The sequence below is a fragment of the Nannospalax galili genome, unplaced genomic scaffold (assembly GCF_000622305.1).
Source record: "Nannospalax galili isolate Female #2095 unplaced genomic scaffold, S.galili_v1.0 scaffold346, whole genome shotgun sequence".
In the NCBI taxonomy this organism is placed as follows: domain Eukaryota; kingdom Metazoa; phylum Chordata; class Mammalia; order Rodentia; family Spalacidae; genus Nannospalax; species Nannospalax galili.
In genome coordinates this window covers 1,404,184-1,421,089 of record NW_008357637.1, presented here as the reverse complement: position 1 = coordinate 1,421,089, position 16,906 = coordinate 1,404,184, and the positions used below count along the sequence as shown (strand labels likewise).

The window sequence follows — 16,906 nt, the reverse complement described above, 5'->3', positions numbered from 1 at the left end:
GACCACAATTACCACTCCACTCATAAGCTAAGAGAATTCTGTACCATTCTGTGTTGAGGAAGGAAATGGTGGATAAATTGGATGGCTAGCCTGTCAAATATGAGTTCCATATTCTAGGTGAAGCCTAGGTGAGTGAGAACCATCCTGTGTACACAGGAGATCCTTTAGGCTCACTGCTAAATGAATAATGAAGGGCTTAGTTTTGTAGAAGATGGAGAGGTTGAGTAGCTTGTCCAGAGTTACATGACCATGATAGCATCCTTACAAGAATCCAGATGGTTCTGCTTTGCCCATTCTCACAAAGCTATACTGTCTAGCTTCTAGTAACTGGCATCAGCCTTGGAAGATTATGAATGTTTATGCCTCTGGAGATCTGGCAATTAACTGTGAGGCAAAGCAGGCCATTCCCTGGCTAGGCTGCAGTCTGACTAAGTTGAGCCATTGGCAGGTGCTTTAGCTCCTCTTTCCTGATGTTAAGAAAGCACTTATTTGCTTTAGAAAAATTCCCTTCCATTTCTTGTAAAATTAGACTAAAGCAGATGGGTTTTTGACAATGCATACTTTACTTGTAATTTCTTTTTAAGTGTAGGAGTAATAAATGACCCAGACATGGTGGTGTGCACCTGTAATCCCAACATTTAGGAGTCCAAAGCAGGAGGATCATGAGTTTGAGGTCATCCTAGGATACATAGAAAGACTCCATCTCAAAAGAAAACAGTAATAAATGTTAATTATAGAAAATATAGAGAAAACACCACTGGAGAGACGGCTCAGTGGTTAAGAGCACTGGCTGCTCTTGTAGAAGACTCAGGTTTGATTCCCAGCACCCACGTGGTGGCTAACAACCATCTGTATTTCCAGTTTCAGAGAAATCTGATGCCTTCTTCTGTCCTCCACAGGGATTGCACAACATGGGTGCACTTACATACATGCAGGCAATACACTCATACACAAAAATAAAAATAATAAATAAAATATTTTTTACAAAAGAAAATATAGAGAAAACAAAGAGACATTCAAAGTATATGCTATCTTACCCTGCCCTAAAGATAGCCAGTATTCATTACTTATTTGTCATATTATGCTGCTACTTATGTGTATTTGTATGGGGGGATGAAAAAGAGAAAGAGAGAGAAGAGAGAGAGACAGAGAGAGAGAGAGAGATTAAAGTGTCCTCCCTAGCCCCCACCTTGTTATACATGTACCTTAAATGGAATGGCCATTACTGGGGGAAATAGTAAGGTTAGGACACTGAGAAACAGGAGAGGATCAGAGACTAAGGAAAGACACTGAGATGTGACTGAAAGATTCAGTTCAGCCTTAAGATCACTCCCACATTCTGCTGTTTCACTACAGACCAAGCTCTAGATGCCCAACTTTCTTTCTCTCTCTCTCTCTCTCTCTCTCTCTCTCTCTCTCTCTCTCTCTCTCTCCTTCTTGTTTCTCTTGCTACCATAGTTGCTAATCTTGTGATTAACCTTTCATAAATATTCAGCAGATATATAGCTGGCTTTGTCATAAGCCTGGAAGTACAGTCTCAATATTTGTAAACATCAATGGAAGAGAAACAACGAGCCAGGATGAACCTCCTGGGTAAGACCTGGTTCAAGATGCGACCACGCTCGGTGACACTAAGGAGCAATACTCTGCCCAGATAAAGGGTGTAATAGGAACGACACAAAGGAGAAGCAGGAGCCCTGAAAGCTTTTCCTGGCAGATGCCTGAGAATCCAAATATTAGAGAGGAGGTTGACTTTAGAAGGCAGAGAAAGAAAGGTGGAATATTTGAGTGTATTTTACCAGATTCTGACAGTCTTAAGAAGCAAGAGATTTCAAAATTTTAGTATTTCAAGGCAGAGCTTGGTCCTAAGCCTGGCAGGGACCACTACTTAAAACAATGTGCTATTCTGGCACTGGAGAGACAGCTTAGTGGGTAAGAGCACTTGCTGCTCATGCATAAGGACCTGAGTTTGGATTCAAGAACCTACTTAAAAACCCATGGTGGCCCGCGCCTTTAATCCTAGCACTCGGGAGGTAGAGGCAGGCAGATCTCTGTGAGTTTGAGGCCAACCTGGTCTACATAGGGAGTTCCAGGACAGCTGAGACTACAGAATGACCCTGTTTCAAAAAAATTTTTTAAAGTGAAAATAAAAACGCAGGTGTGGCCATGCATACACTGCAACTGCAGCATTGTGGGGGCCAGAGACAGGAAGTTACTGGAGCTAGTTGGCCATCAGCTTAGCTTCAGGTTCAGTATGAGACTCTGTCTCAAAGGAAGACAGCAGGGAGTAATAGAGCAGGACACCTGACATCCTCCTCTGACCTCTCTATACTATATGCATGTACCTGCACATGCACATGTGTATACACCATATGCATACATACATATATACACAAAAAGAATAACTTGCTATGCCAACACAGCCTAGTACTAAAACTGTGATATATACATTAGTACTTTAGGTACTATGTGTCCTTCATGATGCTAATAACCAATATTAGCTTCACAATATCATTTTCCTAATTTTTGCCTCCTCTTTTTCCTTGTATTTCACAAACTCTTTTGAAAGGGATATGATTTATGAACCAAAGTAAAAACAACTTATCTCAAAGACATCATCTGGGACAAGAGCTATGTTTTCCTCAAGTGGATATTAAATGATACCATGCAACATATTTCTTCCTAAGAGGTGCATGCTGAAGTCCTTGTGGATGAAGCCTCTCATCATAGCTGCACCTTGCCTTGAAAGCCATGGGGGAAGGGGGAGGGGAAAAAAGAGAGAAATAAAATACAGCAAATGCAAAATGTAAATAATTGTTGAATCTGGAGGACAGTATATGTGTTTGCTATACCATTTTTCCCACTTGTTGTGCAGTTTAAGTTTTTAAAGTAAAAAGTTGAGAAAATATAAATAGATCATTTACTTCAAAGTATCAAAAGGACCAGCAGTAGATGCCTTCTGAGAATCCACGTTAAAAATGCTTTTACCAGGGCTGGAGAGATGGCTCAGCGGTTAAGAGCACTGGCTGCTCTTGCAAAGGACCCAGGTTCAGTTCCCAGCATTCACAGGACAGCTCATAACCACCTGTAGCTCCAGTTCCAGGGGATCCAATGCCCTCTTCCAGCCTCTGAGTTCACTGCATGCACAGGTATACTTACATTTAGGCAAAACACTCATGCACATAAAATAAAAATAAATTAATCAAAAAATTTTAATGTTTTTACCTTTAAGCAATGCCCTTTGTTTTGTATATCTATTGGTATATGAATTGGCGTGGTCTTTGTTCCATGTGAAAGTGTCATGCTGATGGAATATAGTCTTATAGGCAGTATTAGTCTTTTGTCCAGTGATAGAAACCTAGATGTGAGGACATTTGTAAGTAGAGAGTACAATTGCTTAATATTCCTCTACCATTTCTACTTTACAATGAAGGTCAGACTCTCACCTTAAATTGCAAGACATTTAAAGCAGACATGTTTTCTACAGCATCTAATTGAATGAGGATTAAATTTAACAGCATAATAAGCCAGGTCTGCAGCTTGGCAAGAAGTTAGAAGGGCACCTTGAGGAAGGCTATCCTTGACCAGATCATGCCACCCCTACACACCCGCGCCAAGCAAAGTAGTCATTCTGCAGCTGTTTAAAAAAATAAAATGCTCTCTACACAGAGAGGTGGCTCGGTGGCTAAGAACACATATTGCTCTTGCAGAGGACCCAAGCGTGGTTCCTGGCATCCACGTTGGGTGGCCTATAACTCTAGCTCCAGGGGATCTTATGCCTCTGACCTCTGTAGGCACATGCACTCATGAGCACAAGCCCACACACAGACACACACACTCCCATATACACATAATTAAAAGTAATAAAAATAAATCTTTAGAAAACCTCTCTGGTCAAATAAATACAAATAAATACTGTATATTTTCCATCTTAGAAATTTCTGTTACATATTGACAATTGAAAATGCAGTACAGGGGTCTGGACAGATGGCTCACTGGTTAAGAGTGCTTACTGTTTTGGAGGACCTAGGTTCATTCCCCAGCACCTACATCAAGCAGCTCACAACGTTCTGTAACTTCAGCTCTAGAGGATCTGGTCTCTGTGGGTTCTTGCATGTACTTGGTAAAACTCACACAGGCATACACACACACACACACACACACACACACATACACATATACACAAATAAATCTTTAGTGCTAGAGAGATGACTCAATGGTTAAGAACACTGACTATTCTTGTAGAAGTTCTGGGTTCAAATCCCAGCACCCACATGGCAGCTAACAACTGTCTGTAACTCCAGTTCCAGGGAATCCAACAGCCTCTTCTGTTCTCCTCGGGCATTGCATGACATGGGTGTACTTACCTACATGCATGCAATACACGCATACACATAAAATAAAAATAATAAAATATTTTTTAAAAAATAAATAAAAACAATTTTTTTGGTCTTTTTGAGACAGGGTCTCCCTGTAGCTCCACCTGTCCTGGAACTCACTATGTAGACCAGGCTGGCCTCGAACTCATGGATATCCGCCTGCCTCTGCCTCCCAAGTGCTTAAAAAGTGCTTCATAGTTCTGGTTATTGGTAAGAGAGGCATGACTTTTTTGAACCAACTGTCCCATAGGTAACAACCAAAAAGTCTGATCAACATTTAAAAATAAATTTGTATTATATTTGTGTATGTATGTGAGGGTGATGGTTGTGTGCCACGGTTTGCACATAGAGGTCAGAGGACTGCAAGGGTCAGTTCTCTCTTTCCACCATGTGGGTGCTGGAGATCAAACTCAGGGCCTCAGGCTTAGTGGCAAGCACCTTTACCTGCTGAGTCATCTCTCTGGCCCCAAATATTTTTTTAACTTCCTGTTGAAATCCCAGCACTGAGGAGGTTGAGGTAGGAGGATTTTAAGTTGAAGGATCACCTGGGCTATATAAAAAGACCATTTCAAACAATAATAATGAAAACCAAACGAACTAAAACAAAAAACCTCCCTGAAGACTGGAAAGTGAAAAGCAGGCAGGGAAGTTAAAAACCATAGAAAACACTTCTATAAAAGCCAACGGATAAAATTCTACGTGACCACCGCAGCTTGGAAGTGAGCAGAGAATCTTGGAGGGACAATCTCTAAGGGAATGTGCTAGGAGTCACTGGCTACATATATAGTTATGTGGGCATTTTAAGAGTGGTTTACACAACCAGGCGCGGGATAGTCTCACCATGGGACTGGAGAGCTGGAGGAATCAATAATTGCTCAGTCCAAAAAAGAGGAATTCTTAGAACACAAGAGAGCAACAATGCAGCCACAGCCTGCAACTGGATGTTCTCTGGGGAACTGTTAGTGCTATTCTGCATTTGAAAGCTGGAGAATCTGAGTCTGATATTTCAGGGCCACGCTGCCAGAGATTGATGTACCCACTCAGGGACTGATACACCCACTCAGGGACTGATGTGCCCACTCAGGGAATGATGTACGCACTCAGGACAGTCACATGTGTGCTGCTAAGCAAATCACCCTGTTTCCACTTCCTGTACCAGCCAGGGTTGCTCCAGCCTATCAGAGGGTGCCAGTCACATTCAGAATGGGTCTTCCCCACACAGTTTGCTGACCCAAAGGCTAATCATTCTGGAAATGTCCTCACAGACACACCTAGAAATGTGTTTTGCCTTGGCATCTCTCAATCCATTCAAATTGACAAACAAGATGAAGACTATAGGAAGAGCTTTAAATTCTGCATATAAACCCATTATAGTTTCTCACCAGAAACTGTGGAGGCTCGGAAGGGGTGGCATAACATTTTTCAAGCACTGAAAGAAAAACATTGTTCATCTATAGCTAAATATTCATTGAAAGTGCCCTTCAGTGGGGTCTGGAGAGATGGCTCAGTGGTTAAGAGCACTGGTTGCTTTTACAGAGGACCCTGTTTCAGTTCCCAGCACCCACATGGCAGCTAACAGTCATCAGTAACTCCAGTTCCTTGGGGTTCCCTCACCCCCTTCTGACCTTTGCAGGCATGGCATAACATAGGTGCACTTACATACATGCAGGCAATACACTCATAAAATAAAAATAAAGTTTTAAAAAAAAAGAAAGTATCCTTCAGGAACGAAGAAGAAATCAAGATAATAACAGATAAAGGAAAAACAAGAGACTTAGTTGCCAGAGGACATCCAGTAGGAGTAGTCCGGTCTCTAAACAGAAAGGAAATGAAAAAAGAGGGACCTTGAAGATTAGGAGGGGAGAACAACAGCAAGAGTAAAAAGATTTTCTTTTAATCTCAGGCTTTCTAAATTTTGTTCTGTGAGAATTATAATACTGTCTCATCTAATCCCCAAAAGGTAGAGGAAATACTGTGTTAAAAAAATGAAGAGGGTAAGGGATGGATTGATGGGGGAAAGAAGGTGGGGATGAACACAAGGAGGTGACAGGAAGGAGAACTTGGAGGTGATGAAGTGGTTGTGTATCTTGGTCATGGGGGTAGTTTCATGAATCTACATGTGCTAAAGCTACATAGACCCCATACACATAGTAACAATGTAAACTCCCTGTTTTGATTTTGTAGGGCATTTCTATAAGATATAACCATTGTGGCAACCTGGGTAAAGTTACATGGGCTATCTCCTGGTATACTATCTTTGCAACCTACTTGAATCTGTAATTATTTGAGAATTAAAAAAAAATTAGGTGGAAGGATAGAAAACAAAATATTTATAGAAATGTAAAATGATTTGCTCATTAAAAAGTGAAAAGAGCTTCTTGACCTGTCACTATAATCAAAATACCTGATGGATACCACTTAAGGGGGGATTTATTTTAGATCTTAGTTTCAGAGAGTTGGGTTCATGATTGCTTGGCCTCATGCACTTGGGCTGAAGAGTTTGGCAGAGAAGGTTCTTTACCTCACAATGGACAGGAAACAGACAGGAAAACAAGATACCCTCAGTGGCCTGCCCCTAGCCACTTCCTCCAGCCAAGTCCCATCTCTCAGAGTTTCTTACAAAAGAACACCATCATAAAAGAGCACCATTATGTGCTTGCTTTGGAAGCACGTATACTAAAAAATTGGAACGATACAGAGTAGATTAGCATGGTCCCTGTGCAAGGATGACACGCAAATTCGTGAAAGGTTCCATATTTTTCTGTGAACCTAGAAACTTGTACCCACTTGTGAAAGAGATGTACTGTTTCTCTGGAGTGTGTTACTGAATATGTTAAAGCTGTAGTGAAAAGCTTCTAATAATGTAGTTATTAAAAGTTAAAAAATGATTAAAAAAATAATAATTCTTCAAAGCATAAAAATTTGCTCCCTAGTAATTAGTAGATGTGAAAAAAAAAGAGCACTATCAAATAATAATTCTTCAAAGAGCACCATCAGTCAAGGACCACGTATTCAAGACCTGAGTCTGTGGTACATGTTTCCTATTCAAAGCACAGGTGGGGGCATCATGGAGAGTGATCTAAATTGAAGAGTCAGAAGACCCAGGCGACTCTCCTGACAGCACTCATCAGCTGGGGGAATTGGGCAGGCACTTTTCTCAGTCTTCTTTGTAAAGCAAAGCTAATAGTAACCAACTCACTGAATTTTATTTAGCACTGAAAAGGAAATGGAGTCCCCCATGACTTCCAGAAGAGCAGTTCCTAGGGGCTGGAAGTGGCTCCAAAGCAGCCCAAGGAGCCTCCAGCAGGATTCTACAACCTTGGCTTTAGTGCCAGCCATAGTCATGCTGGGCTCCCACCCAAGACTGCCCTACTGAGACCACCCACTAGGTTTCCTGTAACAAGCCACCATTCTTCCTCTTTATCATCATATTTTTCTCCCTACTGTGTACATTTTTTATTTCTCTTTATTGTAACTTATCATGAACTACCATGGCCCTGCCTCATAATCTAGACCAAGGGTTGGCAAACCTCAGCCTGTGGACCCACCACCGGCTTTTGTCAATAAAGTTTAATTGGGACACAGACACGCTCACTCACTAATGTATGGGCTGTGGCTTATTGGGCCACAATGGCAGACGTAGGTGTTTCCAAAGACATGTGCAGTTCACAAAAGCTACTTTCCTCTTCAGACTCTTGGTCCTTGACATTCTCTCTAGAGTTTGCATCATGACTAGGGATTCTTTAGCTTCCATTTTCATTGATTCATTCATGAAGTATCTCCCAGGTTGAGTTCTTAAGAGAGAGAGGCAAAGTGGTCACTTGGTTTTCATGCTAGGCTACATTAGACTGTGTTGGCCAACTTTAAAGAAGCTCCACATGGAGGCAGAGGGACCATGTCTTCTCCTGCCCTGTTCTATTAGCTCAGGCTAAGGAGATGCAGATGACATATAGACAGTATAACAGGACTGCCTTGGAGGGGCTGGGGCACAATGGCATGACTGACATGTTTAGCACAACCCAAATTAAATGAGGTAATATATGTAAAATGATCAGGTAATATGTGCCAGGAAAATAAATGCACTTGTCAATTAAGGCAGGTGTAACTTCAGAGCCACCAACAAAGTGTATATGTCTTCACTACTGTGGAGATGCCAGAATGGGACTCTCCTTTGAGGAGGCCACACCTATACTCTCTTAAGACACCTACTCTCTCTTATGTATGTCTGTCTTAACTTTTTTTCCCAAACGTCTCTCTTTCTCATAAACTTTCATGTTTAAAATCTGTTAAAATCTCTTTCAATAACCTCTACCCCTACTTTATAAAAATAAGACAAGATTAAGATAAACTTGACATGAAATTCAGCACACCTGAACTTAATAATACAAATCCATGACAAAATATGATAGAACTTGAAAGCTCAGCCCACACATATTACAGATTTGTTGCACAATGGAACACAATATCATAGTGTTACATTAACTATATCACATAAAATACCATGAACATATCCAGTTGGATAAAAAAGCAGGTGAAGGGGCTGGAGAGATGGCATATTGGGTTAAGAGCTCTGGCTGTTCTCAAAGAGGACCTGGGTTTGGTTCCCAGCATCCACACAGCAGCTAACAACCATCTATAACTCCAGTTTCAGGGGATCAGACACCCTCTTCTGGCCTCCGTGGGCATTACACAACACAGGTGCACTTACATACATGCAGGAAAAACACTCATACAGATAAAATAATAATAAACGAAATATTTTTTAAAGCAGGTTAAAATAAATAAATGGTCATACTGAGATGCATTTGGGCACTGCTTGGATGCAAATTACCCTTCCTTTTTTTTTTTTATTTGGGAAAACAAAACAGTTCATCCATGAGTTATTACTTTCTCAACGAAAAGCTGCTATAAACAGAGTTCTGTAATGAGCAGTACTTTGAACAGAGTCTTCTGTGGTTTTACACTTTCTATTGTGTCTGTGTAATTGCCTGTGTCTTCATCAGCCTTTCACACCATGATGGGTTCCAAATCAGAACTTGTGTAGATGGAAACACCATGGATTTTGACAGTCCCTTTGATACATCTAGGACTTTAGAAAGCATGGTATTCTGAATGTACTTCATAGGAAATCTGACAGCATTTTCAGTAAAGGACTAAAAAAAGAAAAGAAGGAAGACAGGGAGGGAGAAAGAAAGAAAGAGAAAAAGGATCTCCATCAGAAAACAACTGAAAAAAGAACTCATGAGAAACTTTTGAAGAAATGCTTAGCCCAGGATACACAGATAACATCCATAAAGAGCTTGAAAGTATCATTTTATTACTGTATAAAAAGTCAAGAAAAATAGATGCATATTTTTCCTACAAAATTATAAAAGTCAAGATATTTAGTACTTTTTAATCAATGTGTTGAGATAAAAAGACAAATTTAAAGATAGAATTCTTTCCCACTTAAAGTGTTCAGGTACCTCGTAAATAATAATCTTTTTCTTCTATGCCTTCCTATGTGCAGCTATAAGACACGGCAGTTAAAAGTTCCCTGTTGGCGTTATTTGAAAAAAGACATTCCAAGATACACATTCCATCATGACACAACAAAACTGGGAGAAAGCACTTTCAATGTGGCCATAACGGTTAAAAAAAAAAAAAAAAAGTAGGCACTGGGACATCCAGCTTAGCAGGGAACAGAGCCTAATTAGAATGGAATATACATTTAATTTTGTCCTTTAGAAAACAGAAAACACTTGTCAGCATTCCTTAAAAAAGTGCAGTTGCCTTACTCTGTCATTTCATTGTAAGGTCCCAGATGCTGTTTCTATGCGCACAGCTTAAATGAGACCACACTTGTAAAAGGAGGACGGTGACTTGGAGGGTGGGCTATGTTTGACACAAGCATGGGAAACTGAACACTTCTGGTGGCATTAATTCAATAAAGTATATTCATTTAGCCTTCTCACTAAGTCCTTGGAAAGAAAAGGCCTTCGTGTTGATGTAGATCAGTGTTCAAATAAAGCTTTCTTTTCTGAAATTAGATTATGGGGTAAGCCATGCCAGATTATCTCTGTGGAAGATATAAGCTATAATTATTTGGGGAGATTTCAATCACTGCTTGGAATTGATACCCAAGCCTTTCTTCTCCCCTATTCTTTGCAGACTTTTTAATGCGATATTTTTGGGGGAGATGCTTTAGGTAGGAAATATCAGCATTTGAAAGATAAAGGTGTAATTATCATTAAAATAAAAAGCCCATTAAAAGAAGAGTCTCAAATAGATTTTCTAGATATATTGTACCATGCATCCTATCATAAAGGCTGAAGAAGAAAGAAAAGAAGTTCCTATACTATTACCCTCACATTAGTCCACCTGACAGAAAACCAAAGATTCAAATACTTTGCAATGGAGGTATTCTAGCGCCAAATAGTGAGCTTTGCACTGCTAGCGTCTCTCTTGGCCTGTATAAAAAGGAATGGGAGCCATGATTCTTGGGATTCAGTAGCCCCTCATTCTCCCTTCAAAATAACCCTAGATTTGACACACTTCTGTATAATAGCCCATCACTTACCAAGTGTTATGTCTTATTTATTGGATTTCTGAGACCCTGTTCAGGCTAGCCTTGAACTCTCTATGTAGCTGAGGATGACCTTGATTCCTGATCCATCTCCTGAGTGCTGGGATTGCAGGCATTTGCCACCACCACACCCAGTTTACATGGTGCTGGGGACTGAACCCAGAGCTTTGTGTATGCTACACACTTTACTGAGTTACACCCCCAGTATGCACATTGAATTTAATTGTGCTACTATGTGCCAGGCCTTGGATTGGTCACTCAGAATCCTGACACTATTGCCAATTTTGGAAATAGAACTAAGTAAAAAGAAGGCAATGTTGCATTGAAGGAATTCTGTATGGTTATGAAGTTTACAAGATTTGACAAGGCTATATAACCTGGTGTCTGGTCTTTGGAATCATGTTACCTAAAAGGAAGTTCACTAAGTACCGAATGTATTTAAGTGTACTTGGTGTAAACTGCAAAGTTTTATTCACACTAAAATGCTTGTGTTTTGGATTTAATTTTTTTTAAGAGACAGAATTTCACTGGGACACTGTGGCTGGTGACACATGCCTAGTCCTGAGACTTGGGAGGCAGAGGCAAGGAATATCACAAGTTCAAGGTCACCCTGAGTGAGGTCAGCCTGGGTTACCAGAAACTCAAAAAAACAAAAGAAATGAGGCTTCACTATGCTGCTCAGGCTGGCCCTAAACTCCTGAGCTCAAGTGCCAGCCTCTCAAGCAGCTAGAACTATAGGCTAACACTACAGCACCCAGCTCTAAAAAGCTTCAATTAGAAATTGCAAGAAAGGCAAAAATCAACCAAAATCCTAATGCAACTTTTCAGCATACACACTGTGTCAGGGTTCCATTTTAGTCTTAAAGTTAAGAGCCTAGATAGAAGTCTCCCTGCATGAAAAGCAATCACCTTTAAGTCTCAATTCTGTGCTAAGAACCCAAAGTTCCCTAAGATTCCAGGAAAATCAGGAAGGACCCTGCCTAGTTCCCTAGGGAAAGGCAGCTCATGATGCAGGTCTCTCCAGATAAGTTGTTCAGCAGCTAAGATCCTGAGGATCAAAGACCATAATGATTTAGTTAATCCTGAATGCTATGATATTCTTGCCCAAATCTGTCAGCAGGACAGATGGACTTTTAAGATTAAAAGGGCATCCAGGCAGGCTCTGGCTTGTTGGCAGTGGCAGAGGCTCCAAGATCTGTGTCCAAGTATGCATGACGCCTTTTTCCATGCCGTCTTGGGGCACTTGGAAAAGGACCAAAGGTAAAGCAGCTTTCTGAAACACTCCACCGGCCTCCACTCAGCAACTAAATTTATTCAGGAGCCAACCTGGATTTCTAGAGTAACCAGAGCAGTGAAAATTAGTATAGACAGGAAAAGCTGCCTAGGGAAAAGTAGGGTCAGAGACAGGGGAACCAGACGACCGGGGTTTGAATGTCAGTTCCATCGCTGAAGAACTGTGTGATGCTGGGCCAAGATACTAACCTTTCCAAGCTTCAGATCTTTCACTTAAAAACGGGGTTCGTAACAAGACCTGTCTCACAAAGTCTATCTTAGTAGAGTGTCTGGTGCAATAGTAAGGCCAGGTAAGTGCTTTGAAAACTAAAAACAGAAACTTAAGGAAAAGTGTTCTTCGCAGTGTGCAGTTTCTGCTGCTTGAACATTCAGGAATGTTTTCATTATAAGAGATTTAGAAGCTGAACAGCAATTCCTGGAAGTCTTGGCGTTGAGTTAAAAGTTACAAAAATTTTCTAGAGTTCTCTTCAGCTACCTATGACCCAGAAACTGCTCCAAAATGCCCTCATATAAACCTTCATGTCAGGGAGGGGGACAACTCAATGCAAACCATCTGGGCAAGGAGCAGAAGGAAGCAAGTTATTTTCCTAAAGCTTTTTCTTTCTTTTCTATATTCTAGCCACAATATCTGTGTGGCATCATGGTCTAATCGTTGTTCCAGATTTTCATGATCTCATTTTAAAACTTAGGGCTGGTTCCACCCAGTTCTGAAATCACTAGGCTTCCAGAATTAAAGGGGCATGACTGTGTGACAAGAGGCCAAAGGCGCTGCCAGCTTATTAAACAAGCGGCCAACAGGCACATCGAGCACTTTGGTCCTCAAGAAGAAAGAGGTGACAATCACAACTTATATTATGTCCTTTCATGTTCAGGTGAGTTCACAGGCCCAAACAATATAATCTCTCTCAAGAAATCCTCCTTGATGGTTCTGGTAAACAGGGCTATTATGTAGCTCAGTCTTCTTATGGCTAGGCAGGAGAAGCTAAACCGTAGAGCTGGTTTTCAAAGACAAGTTACATGGTTACTTCTACAACATTTCACATGGTGGATCTCTGGCCAGTCTCATCAAGGCCAAAGGTTCGTTTCCTGGCTGCTCCTTCACTGCTTAATTCCGCATCTGCTTTGTCTGTGTCATCACCAGAGCTTGCTGCTATGGCACCTTCCATTCCCTCTGTAGCACCTCCGTTTGGCTGAAGAAGGGTACAACCTGGCTCCTTAGGACGTTTCCATTGTGGCCTGGTGACAATCCAAAAAATGAGTGCCCCAAACACCAGAATCAGGAGGCCCAGGGTATTTGTGAAAACACCTTCTGGTGGGAGTGAATGGTATGGAGTAGGATCTTTCCTATGAAGAAAGAGAAAGTGGGCCCAGTTACAAACACACAGCACAATATTAAATTTATCTGCACAGGATGATGAATCTGATATAGCTTCAACACAAATTCCCTCTAAGCAGGGGCTGGAGTGATGGCTCAGTGGTTAAGAATACTGGTTGTTCTTGCAGAAGACCCAGGTTCAAATCCCAGCACCCACATGGCAGCTAACAACTGTCCGTAACTCCAGGTCCAGGGGATCTGATGGCCTCTTCTGTCCTCCACAGGCATTGCATGACACGGGTGCACTTACCTACATGCAGGCAATACACTCATATATATAAAATAAAAATTAAAAATAATAAATAAATAAATAAATAAATAAATAAATTCCCTCTAAGCATGGAAGTAAAGTGATATTTAGGTTCACGTTGTAAAACACTATAAAATCATTTAAAATCCTGCCAGGCATGATGGTGCACACCTTTAAGCCCAGCACTTGGGAGGCAGAAGCAGGCGGATCTTTGTGAGTTCAAGGCCAGCCCAGTCTACAAAGTGATTTCCAGGCCAGCTAGGGCTACAGGGATACCCTGTCTCAAAAAAGACAAAAAAAAAAAAAATGTTCAAAATCCTAAGAAAAGAATATGGTCTTGGGATACATCATATCACTTAAAAATTAAGAAAAGAGAAAACGAAAATGTATACACACTGTAGTAATAATTAGCATAAAAATATGCACATTAAGGTCTGGAGAGATGACTCAGTGGTTAAGAGCACTGGCTGCTCTTACAGAGGACCCAGGTTCAAATCCCAGCACCCACATGGTGGCTAACAACCGTCCTAAACTCCAGTTCCAGGGGATTCGACACCCTCTTCTGACCTCCGTGGGCACTGCATGACATGGGTGCATTTACATAGCAATTCACTCACACACATAAAAAATAAATAAATAAAACATTTAAAAAATGCACATCAAAAAGATGAATGCTTGACTCATAACTCCAAAAGTCATTTTTTGACAGTGGTCCTAATACTACACTGCATGTACAGAATGGTAAGTTATTTTTTAAATAAATAATTTAAGGTTAAAATTTTAATATTAAAAATGGCTATGCTTATATTACATATTCCCAGTGGACTAATATTTAACATTTTCTAGCTTAAGTATTTTGAGAAGAAAGGGCACACAACTTACAGGACGAAAAACAACTTCTCTGTCACTCCCATGAGGACTGTGGCAATCACTGTTCCAAAGAGGAGAAGTCCGGAATAGACATGTATGGGCATGACAACAGCTCGGAGAGAAAGCGGGGCCCATGGAAGCAGGAAGATGAAAAGGCCTAGCACAAGCTGAACACCAGAGTACAACCATTATCATTTCATTTCATATCATTTCATTTCAATTTTAAATTAGTATCATAGCTGGATGCAGTGAATACCTTGAATCCCAGCTCTTGGGAGGCTGAGACAGCGCCTTGTGAGTTACAGGCCAGCCAGAACTATATAGTGAATCAATCTCTCTCTCTCTCTCTCTCTCTCTCTCTCTCGCTCTCTCTCTCTGTGTGTGTGTGTGTGTGTGTGTGTGTGTGTGTGTGTGTGTGTGTTTGAGACAGGGTCTCCCTGTAGCCCCAGCTGGCCTGGAACTGCTTTGAAGACCAGGCTGGCCTTGAACTCACAAGAGATCTGCCTGCCTCTGCCTCCTGAGTGCTGGGATCAAAGGTGTGCTGCACCACGCCCGGCCTACTAATTTTTAAAGTATTATGTGAAAAAAATGGCAAACCTTTCATATAGAACCAAAGGGCATAAAATGAAAAGCATATTTCTCTATGCATAATTCCAGCACCCAAAGGTAATTTCTATAATAATCACTTTCTCAAATATTTTTCCAGAAAATTCCTAATGCCCACACAAGCATGAATAAATATATACACATATACATACACAGAGAGAGTGTGTGTCTTTGTTTTTGAGACAAGGTCTCATTGTGTCTCCCAGTGGCCTCAAATTTTCAGTCCTTCTGTCTCAGCCTCAACCACCCAAATGCTAGGATTATAGGTATGTACCACAATACCCAGTTCACAGGGTTTTTTTTCTTTTTTTGTCATATATATATATGTATATATACTGGGTTTATTTATATTTGTATATATTTTTTAATTATTTATGTAATAACCACATACTTAGAAGAAGCATTTCATTACAACAGCATTGACATATTCAATAACAATTTCCAGAGCTAAGATATATCTCTTTCAAAATTGACTGTAAATTTTTAGGTTCACAGTTGAATTAATACAGTTATACAATATTGAACTCTGTATAAAGCCCATAAGACATAAAATTGAATGAGGTTTTAACCTTTAAGAAACATCTGCATTTCATTTTAAAATATATTATACACAGTTTCATACAGAAAAATTCATTTTCAATGCAATTGACATTAAGATGTTTGCACATGTTCTAATCTCTTTATATCTTATTATTACTAGTGATAGTTGGTTACTTTCTGAGTTCCTTGGCATCTGAGCATGGATATACAGTCATCAGGTAGATTTCAATGGTAATGTTTTTTACATCTACTAATTATTCTTTTTTAATCATTATTTTTTTATTTTTTTTTTCATACAGAAGAATTCATTCCAAAGCTATTGACATTGAGACGTTTTCACATGCATTTCTAATCTCTATATACATGACTATCACTGGTCACAGTCGCCCACCTTCTGAGCTCCTCGGCATCTGAGCATGATTACAAACTCATAAGATAGACAGCCTTCCTCTCCCAATAGAGGCTCCATACTACCTTTAAAAAAAGATCTCCATTTCATTTTAGACTATATTGTTCCTTGCAGAAAGACTCATTGTTTTTGCTACTAACACTGAAATGTTGGCACATGCATCTCTAATCTGTATGCATCTGATTATTACTAGACATAATTGGTTACACTTGGATCCTTGGTGCCTGTGTATGTCTATGAAGTCATCAGATAGATTTCAATGGTAATGTTTATCACCTCTACTAATTAGCATGATATAAATTTCCATGCTTCCTCCTTAAATATAATATTTTTAAAATTTGTTGATTTTTTCTTGTGTGTGTATATCACACAGAACATCCCAAACCATCTTATTCGACTACACACCCACTTCCCAGTTCGCACCCTCCCATAGCCTCCCTCCCCCTAGAGCCCTTACACTCTGATATCCCTGTCTGCTGTGTTGTCGGCACCCCAGCCATTCCCCACTACTTGCCTTTCTAGTAGTGAATCTAGTCAGCCTATCTAGAGGTCTTAGTTTTAGGAGGGTCAGCTGTTCTTATTCTAGCAGCAATCAGTTGTCAATACTCCTTTAGATAAA

General features: G+C 40.3%; 1 protein-coding gene and 1 non-coding gene across 3 annotated transcripts in view; one reads left to right on the top strand and one right to left on the bottom strand.

The window, feature by feature from the left end:
• Positions 1 to 7,031: 7,031 nt before the first annotated feature.
• On the top strand, positions 7,032 to 7,140 carry LOC115067980. Its single transcript, XR_003847345.1, has one exon. It is a non-coding gene; the product is annotated as a U6 spliceosomal RNA (small nuclear RNA).
• Positions 7,141 to 9,673: 2,533 nt separating this feature from the next.
• LOC103751733 (cytochrome b reductase 1) overlaps positions 9,674 to 16,906 on the bottom strand; it is a 55,833-nt gene continuing 48,600 nt past the window's right edge. The window contains exons 3-4 of one of the 2 annotated variants that reach the window (XM_008855246.3): positions 14,745 to 14,899; positions 9,674 to 13,581 (exon numbers count right to left, since the gene is read on the bottom strand). In XM_008855246.3, coding sequence (XP_008853468.1) covers positions 13,275 to 13,581; positions 14,745 to 14,899 — 462 coding nt within the window. In that variant the 3' untranslated portion in view covers positions 9,674 to 13,274. The remainder of the gene's footprint in view (positions 13,582 to 14,744; positions 14,900 to 16,906) is intronic. The other variant, XM_008855247.3, reaches the window with a different exon arrangement.